We start from the raw sequence: 8,955 nt of genomic DNA on the forward strand, positions 1-8,955 counted from the left end.
GGGAATTGAACCCAGATCGCTGGTGCTGTAAAACGGTGTGCAAACCACTACACTACCCTGCCACCTCAAATGCCTTGTTAATGAGAGAGGTCAGCGGAGAATGGCCAGAATGGTTCAAGCAGACAGTAGAATAGAACTTTACTGTCGTTGTTCAAGACAATGACAATAACTCAAATAACTACATGCTACAGCAGTCGTGTGCAGAAGAGCATCTCGAAAAGCGCAACAGGTCAAACCTTGAAGTGGATGGGCTACAGCAGAAAGCCGCACACATGGTTCCACTTCTGTGCCTTATAATGTGGCCACTCAGTGTATTTCTACAATAATCACTGAGTAATTTTAGAATTCTTCAAAAATCTTGATCCTGCAGGCCCCAAATCTCTCTCAAACAAGATGTATGCATATTGATTAAAATAGCAAATTTCTCAGTGAGAGAACTTTATGTTTTCAATAGATTGGCTTACAATGGAAATTTTGCAATATAAGTATGTCCACATTTCAGTCCTTTAACACCACTATCTTCTTATTAAAGAGATATATTTACATTAAATAGCAAGTGCCAAAATCTGCAAGTGTACTGCATGTTCTGAACAAGTTAATTATCAACCAACTAATATTGCATAAAGGTTGAAGAGACTTGGGCAACGTTACCATTCCTGCGATGGTGTAACTTCAGATGTGACAAACCCCAGTATTTTAGTCTTACCTGAGACAGGAACAGTAAACCAGTTGCTTGTTGGGCAGGGAGAACTGCTGAATCATTAAGATACTCCTCCACATCAATTGACTTCACAAAGCAGACAGAACAAAGTTAACACGGACTCCGTACAATTAGGTAAGAATAGTCTGGTGGAATTGACTGTCTAGTCTTTTTTTAACAGCTTCTCTCTCTTTCCTTTTGTCAAGGTAAGTTCTTCCTGATGAATATGAGAAGTTTATCTATGAATCTGTTTGCACATTTTGCACACCGGGCCTATGCAAAGAAAGATTCCACCTCATGACTTAGCTATTTCCCAAACTTGGCATGAGGGGGGTGTAGAAGGATTAACAACTTGTGTTTTATGTTAACAGGTTAAGGGTAAATAATATTTGCTGAAATGCCAATTGTTAAATGCATGTCATTTCAAAAAGGGGAAAAAGGTGGTTCAGTTACAGTTGATTAAAAAGAACTAGTAATAAATTTATTCTTGCGTTGCTCAAACCTCTGTGTGCTGAAAGACATGGAGTTCAAAATCTTTTAAGTAAATTTATTAACAAAGTATGTGTATGTCACCATATACTACTCCGAGATTAACGTGAGATGAGTAAAATATCATTAAGTAACTTTGTATTGGGTCATGCTTTATTATTTACTGAATGAACTGGCTCCAAACTTTAAAACTAAAATATCTCTGCCATTAAACATTATATAAGCCATTTAACTACTTACAGCCAAATTATCAGGATTATATTTATAGAAGCAATAAATGCTCTTAAGACTGAAATACAATGTACCCTCAATTATTGCATCTGCCATTACAATGCACTAAATAAAGCCATTTAGCATAGTTTCTGGTCTGAACTTGTCTCAAATTCACATTATTCCTTCCAGTTAGTGAAGCAGTAATTGGGATCAGTTGTTCATGTCCTGACAGAATTGTTGAGGTTAGCTTCCTTCATTTCCTATGAGGCATTTCTCTTTCCTGCTTCCTGTCTGCTCTCCTTCTGTGTTTTCAGTTCCAATATGTTTTAACCCTTTAAACTGCCCAAGCCTACATGATCATCTACATTAATGTCTAATAAATAGATTATGCTATAATTGGTAAATTTAGAGAGACTGCATTTATAAGGAAGCTTTACTCCACAAGAACAAAAATTGGTGGAATGTTGGACAGCGAAGTTGGTTGTCAAGGTGGGCGAGAGATCAGTTAGAGTTATGGGGGGAGAGTTGGCAGATGAAATTGAATCCAAGAAGTGTGAGGTGAAATTTTGGGACTTGGGGGGTTAAATATAAAGGGAAAGTATACAGTAAATGGTTGATGCTCAGGAGCACTGCTTTACAGAGGGATCTTAGGATGCAAGTTCGTGACTCCCTGAAAGTGGCAGCACTTGTTTTCATCAGCTGGGAAATTAAGCATGAAAGTCAGGAAGTCATGTTGCAGCAGTATAGAACTTTAATCAGGCCACATTTAGAATGTTGTGTACCGTTCTAGTTCCCGCATTACTGGAAGGATGTGGAGGCTTTGGAAAGGGTACAGAAGAGGTTCACCAGAATAACTGGATTAGAGAGTGTTAGCTATAAGGAGAGATTGGACAAAGTAAGATTGTTTTCACTAGAGCATTAGAAACCAAAGGGAGACCTGATATAAATTTATACGAGCCACAAATAAGGGTGGAAGCACCAAATACCAAAGGGCATAGGTTTGAACTGTGGATGGAAATTTCTGTTTTTGCCAGAAAATGGTGGGGATCTGGAATGTACTGCCAGAAGATAAGAACATAAGAAATAAGAGAAGGAATTGGCCATCAGGCCAGTCGAGCCTGCTCTGCCATTCAATAAGATCATGATCTAGCCATGGATTCACCTCTAACTCCCTGCCTATTCCCCATAACCCTTAATTCCCCTACTATGCTAAAATCTATCCAACCTTGTCTTAAATATATTTACGGAGGTAGCCTCCACTGCTTCACTGGGCAGAGAATTCCGCAGATTCACCGCTCTCTGGGAAAAGCAGTTCCTCCTCATCTCCGTCCTAAATCTACTCCCCCAAATCTTGAGGCTATATCCCCTAGTTCTAGTCTGACCTACCAGTGGAAACAACTTTCCTGCCTCTACCTTATCTATCCCTTTCATAATTTTATTTGTTTCTTTAAGATCTCCTCTCATTCTTCTGAATTCCAGCGACTACAATCCCAGGTGACTCAATCTCTCTTTATAGTCTAACCCCTTCATCTCTGGAATTAACCTGGTGAACCTCCTCTGCACCGCCTCCAAAGCCAGTATATCCTTCAAGTAGGGAGACCAGAACTGCACACAGTACTCCAGGGTCTGGACTGACCATTACCCTGTACAGTTGCAGCATAACCTCCCTGCTCTTAAATTCAATCCCTCTAGCAATGAAGGCTGACATCACATTTGCCTTCTTGATAGCCTGCTGCACCGACAAATCAACCTTTTGTGATTCATGCACAAGCACTCCCAGGTCCCTCTGCACAGCAGCATGCTGCAATTTTTTACTATTTAAATAATAATCTGCTCTTTCAGTTTTCCTTCTAAAGTGGATGACCTCACATTCAACCAACATTGTACTCCATCTGCCAGACCCTTGCTCACTCACCTATCTATATCTCTCTCCAAACTCTCTATCTTCTGCACAATTTGCTTTTCCACTCAATTTAGTATCTTCAGCAAAATTAGATACACTACACTCGGCCCCCTTCTTCCAGATCGTTAATGTATGTCGTGAACAGTTGCAGACCCAGCACCGACCCCTGTGGCACACCACTCACCACTGATTGCCAACCAGAGTAACACCCGTGTATCCCAACTCTCTGCTTTCTATTAGTTAACCAATCCTCTATCCATGCTAATACATCACCCCCAACTCCATGCATCCCTATCACATGGATAAGTATTTTATGCGGCACCTTATCGAATGTCTTCTGGAAATCCAAGTAAATAACGTCCATTGGTTCCCCTCTATCCATTGCACTCGTTATATCCTCAGAACTCCTGTAATTTTCTTTTAGTTATAGTTATAGTTATCTGCCTTTTGCCTACATCCTTTTTTGAACAGTGGCGTTCCGGGATCTGCCCAGAGTCCAGACAATTTTGGTAAATTATTGCCAAAGCCTCTACTATAGTTTCTGCCATTTCTTTCAGTACCCTGGGATGTATTCCATCAGGACCAGGGACTTCTCTATCTTTAAACCTACAAGTTTGCTCAGCATAACCTCTTTAGTGATAGTTATTGTATCGAGGTCCTCACCTCCCATCGCATCCATAACATTCTCTGATTGGGCCACATTTACATGCCTGGTGGCACCTAATTAATTAGCTTGTTTATTTTGGCTTTTTTCTTAAAGATGTGCTGGGTGCGTTCCAGCCACCGCTGCACCACTGCATTCTTCGCGGCAATGTATTGGGCCTGGGACCACTGCTCCAAGGGACAAATGTTCAGTTTAACCACCCTTTTCCACTTTATATATTATAAAAGCTTTTTCCATCTGTTTTTATGTGTTGTGCTAGTTTATTTTCATAATCTAGCTACCCTTTCTTTATTGCTCACTTATTGGTATTTCGTTGCTTTTTAAAGTTTTCCCTATCTTCCAGTTTTCCACTACTCTTAGTGACTTTGTATGCACAAGTTTTCAGTTAGATGCCTTCTTTTATTTCCTTAGTTATCCATGGCTGGCTCTCCCCACCCTTACTGTCCTTGCTTTCAACTGGAATATAATTTGGTTGAGCACCATGAAAAATCTCTTTGAAAGTCTTCCACTGTTCCTCAACTGTCCCACCATATAGCCTGTGTTCCCAGTCTACACTAGCCAAACCCTCCCTCATCCCACTGTGGTCTCCATTGTTTAGGCATAATACTCTGGTTTTCAATCGAACTATTGCACCACCCATTTGTATGAGAAATTCAATGATAGTGTGATCGTTCTTTCCAAGAGAATCCCTAACTACAAGATCACTAATTTTATCTGTCTCATTGCACAGGACCAGACCTAAGATAAGACATTCAGTAACATGCTTTTCAAGAAAGCAATCATGGACGCTTTCAATGAAGTCCTCCTCAAGATTGCCTTGACCAACTTGATTCACCCAATCTATGTACAATTTAAAGTCTCCCACGATAACTGCTGTTCCATTCTTACATGCCTCAGATATTTCTGTTTATTGTCTGTGCCACTGTAATGTTATTAGTCAGTGGCTGATAGACAACTCCCACTAGTGATATTTTTTTTCCCTTTACTATTCCTAATCTCTACCCAGATAGATTCAACATTCTGCTCCTTAGATCTTATATCGTCTCTCATTATCATCCTGGTCTCATTCTTAACTAAGAGCGCTACCCCCTCCCTTACCTTTCTGTCTATCCTCCGTATTAGCGGATAAACTTGGATATTTAATTCCCAGTCTTCTCTACCCTGGAACCACGTCAGTGTAATGGCCACTAAGTCATACCTGTTTATACTGATTTGTGCCACAAGTTCACTGACCTTTTTTCAAATACTACAGGCATTCAAATAAAGTGCCTTTACACTCATTGAGCTTTTAAAATCTTCAAATCTTTTACTCTTTTGCACTTGACTTTTCATCACTCCACTCTTACTTCTCTCTTCTTTGTCTTTTGCTTTTTCTTTATTCTTATCCACACTCTTCTCTTTTACTTTATCCATACTTGTCCAATCTGTTGAACCCATCCCTGTACTTTCTCCCTCTTTCCCCAATACTGGTGCCAATTTCCCATGAATTCAAACCCACTTCTCCCACACCAATCCTTGAGCCACACATTTAACTCTCTAATCTTCTTGACCCTATGCGAATTTGCATATGGCTCAGGTAGTAATCCAGAGATTTGATTCTGCTTTTTAATTTAGTCCCTAGCTTCTCAAATTCCCTCAGCAGACCCCCTTTCCTTGTTCTACCTATGTCATTGGTGCCCACATGGACCACAACAACCGGATCTTTCCACTCCCAATGCAAATTCCTCTGCAAGTCAGATAAGCTGTCCCAAACCCGGGCACCAAGCAGGCAACACAGACTTCAGGACACTCTATCCTCACAACAGAGAACCCTGTCTATTACCCTGACAATACTCTCCCCAATTACCACTACATTTCTCTTCTCTCCTCCCTCTTGAATGGCTCCCTGAACTACAGTGCCACAGTTAGGTTGCTCATCCTTCCTACAGCCCCCACCCTCATCCACACAGGGAGCAAGAACCTCAGACCTGTTGGACAAGCTCAAGGGCTGAGGCTCCTCCAGCACTGTCTCATAGATCCCTCCACCAGACTCACTCACAGTCACACCCTCTTGTCTTTGACCACAGACCAAATTTGAGGCAGCTAATCTAATGGGTGTGACTACCTCATGAAACAGAGAATCCAGGTAACTCTCCCCCTCCCTGATGTGCTGCTGTGTTTGAACCCCAGATGCCAGGTCATCAAATTTGAGCCTGAATTCCTCGGACAGTCAATACTTGCTGCTGATTTGGCCACCAGGAACCATAATGGGATCCACCACCTCTCACATCAAGCAGCTATAGCACATCACCTGATCCTGCATCATCCCTACTTAATTTAATCAGCTGTAATTAGTGACATTTTATTTAACCACTACAAAAGCCTTACCTGCTACTTACCTGTCCCTCCTCGCCAAAGCCTTAAGTTCCCACTCCTACACTGGTCCACTCACACAATGACCGCTCTGCTTTGACCCTGCTCTACTTTTATTTGCCCCTGATAATGAATCGCGAATCGATTGGTCTGCCGCTAATGCACCAATCTCAGCAAAACTCTCTTTTTTTAAACTCTTCTCCCTGACCTGTGTGAAGCTACCTCTTGCTTCGAATTGATTGGTCCGTGGCTAATGATGTGGTGAAACAGTGAGAACAGTGATGTGTAAGAGACAATTAGACAGGTCACTGAATATACAAGGACTGGAGGGATATAGAGCATGTGCATGCAGAAATGATTTGGCATCTTGGTCAGCACAGAGACCACTGGCTGAAGGGATTGTTCCTGCCTTGTATTGTTCTATGTTCTAAGAATGCTGGTCAGGGAACTGGGGACCAAGATTGATTTGCCCATTTTTCAAACGATCCCAATTTATCAGTAATTGTATTTTGGATCAGTCATTCTAACCCAACCCAGTGATTGATGCCATTACTGTTCTTTTCTAGCCTCAGCTGAATGGGACTTCAGTTAATGCAAGCCGTAAATGAGAGGGCATCTACTGTTCAATGGGATGTTCTCTTTAAACAAGGATGGTTTGTGGAGAAAAACAAAATAGGGAAGGAAACAAAATATTACAAATCTCAATGAAAGTTCTTTGTATTCATTTTTGCTTGTTATCTACTCTAGCCATAAATAAGAACATTCCTGTATTTCTTACAAATTTCAGATCAAATGGATGTGCTGAAGATAACAGTGGTGCTGATCCTGAGCTACTTTTCCTCTACATTTTCCACGACCGATTGCCCAAGTTACTGCACCTGCAACTTTTCTAGCAATACCACATCAGTGACTTGTGTTTCACTTGAAACTCTTTTGGAAGTCCCACAGAACATTCCAACTCAGGCAACCATCATATCCATTGAATTCACCAACATTAGCACTCTAACAGACAAAGATTTTGTTGGACTTCTCCAGTTACAGGAACTTCATCTTTCAAATAATTTGTTGGAAAACATTGCTTCAGGTGTTCTAAAAGATACTCAACAGCTGAGAGTATTGGATTTAACCAACAATTTGCTGACTACATTGCCACCGAACTTATTTAACACGACCTTCAAACTAACCTCTCTAATTTTACAGAGTAACAGACTGCAAACCGCAAATCCTTCTTGGTTTTGTAAACTTCAGAGTCTTGAGAGGCTTGACTTATCAAACAATATGCTGACATCTTTACTTTCCAATACATTTAATAATTTGACTAATCTGCAAGTACTTGATTTATCCAGTAATAAACTTGAATTTTTGCCAGCTAATCTGTTTAGCAAACTACCCAATCTGGAGCGCTTAAACCTGGGAAAAAATCAGTTGACTACATTTGCTCCTGGTACCTTTAATCATGTAATCAATTTAAATTATTTATTTCTTAATAGCAATAAGCTTGTGAAGATTCCCAAGGGTCTGTTTAATAACCTACCACAGCTAGATACTTTGGATCTTTCAGACAACAACTTAACATCATTGCCTCCAAGAATATTAGATAACCTCCAGCAAATTGGGGCAAAGTGGGAACAGGGATTAGACATCTCAAAGAATCCATGGATGTGTAACTGTGATTTAAGGTATCTGTGGCAATGGTTAAATGTGAATTTTAAGAAGGTATATTTTGTGAGCACAACATTATGTGCCAAACCTGAGGCACTAAGGGGGAAAGAAATTAAAACACTTTCTGAAGAGGAACTAATGTGTTAAAATAGAACTTAGAACATAGAATATAGAAATCTACAGCACATTGCAGGCCCTTCAGCCCAAAATGTTGTGCCGACCATGTAACCTACTCAAATAAACACAAGTGATTCTGCAAATGCTGGAAATCCAGAGAAACACACACAAAATGCTGGAGGAACTCAGCAGGTTAGGCAGCAGCCATGGAAAGGAATAAAGAGTCAACATTTTGGGCCGAGACCCTTCATCAGAACTCATTTGCACATGTTAACGTGTTACTATAATCATTTTTAAAACATTTAATTTCTACTTTGTATAAATAGTGTAAAGAAAATAAAAGTTAAATATGCCCTCCTGCCTCTGACATCTAGTCTTCTAGTTCCTAATTACCTGACAGCAACTTATTGACTTTGCAAATCAACTGCTTTGACTATGTCACTATCACAAGCAACACATATACATACGTCATCACTGTAAATTAGATACTCGGGTGGAGTCCAGTGAGGATGCTGGGTGAGATGACAGTGATATCAAATTGCAAAAGCCAGCACAAGGAGCATACTGTTTGTTCAGTGATGACACCATCATGGTTCTGCTGTTTGGATTTTACACTCAGGTGACACAGTGGACATGCAAAAATAAATAACAGATCTTAGCTCCCGAACTTCAGGAGAGTAACACCATGGAATTGGTGGTGTTATTTAACAGCCCACCATCTATCCTATTAGCCAGAATTGTGATGAGCTGGGGAAAATAATGTTTGTACTTACCATAAAAAATTTGTTATGCACATGAAAATAGTAAGCCTATTCTTTATGAAATTACATATTGTACATAGAGAGAATATTTCTC

At 40.3% G+C, this 8,955-nt stretch overlaps 1 protein-coding gene across 1 annotated transcript; it reads left to right on the forward strand.

The window, feature by feature from the left end:
- The first annotated feature begins 649 nt into the window (after nucleotides 1-649).
- Nucleotides 650-8,460, forward strand: LOC134345215 (leucine-rich alpha-2-glycoprotein-like). Its single transcript, XM_063045514.1, has 2 exons — nucleotides 650-835; nucleotides 7,109-8,460. The coding sequence occupies exon 2, from the start codon at nucleotides 7,114-7,116 to the stop codon at nucleotides 8,128-8,130; it is 1,017 nt and encodes a 338-aa protein (XP_062901584.1). The 5' UTR covers nucleotides 650-835; nucleotides 7,109-7,113; the 3' UTR covers nucleotides 8,131-8,460.
- Nucleotides 8,461-8,955: the final 495 nt, after the last annotated feature.

This window comes from Mobula hypostoma, chromosome 4 (genome assembly GCF_963921235.1).
Source record: "Mobula hypostoma chromosome 4, sMobHyp1.1, whole genome shotgun sequence".
Taxonomy (NCBI): Eukaryota; Metazoa; Chordata; class Chondrichthyes; order Myliobatiformes; family Myliobatidae; genus Mobula; species Mobula hypostoma.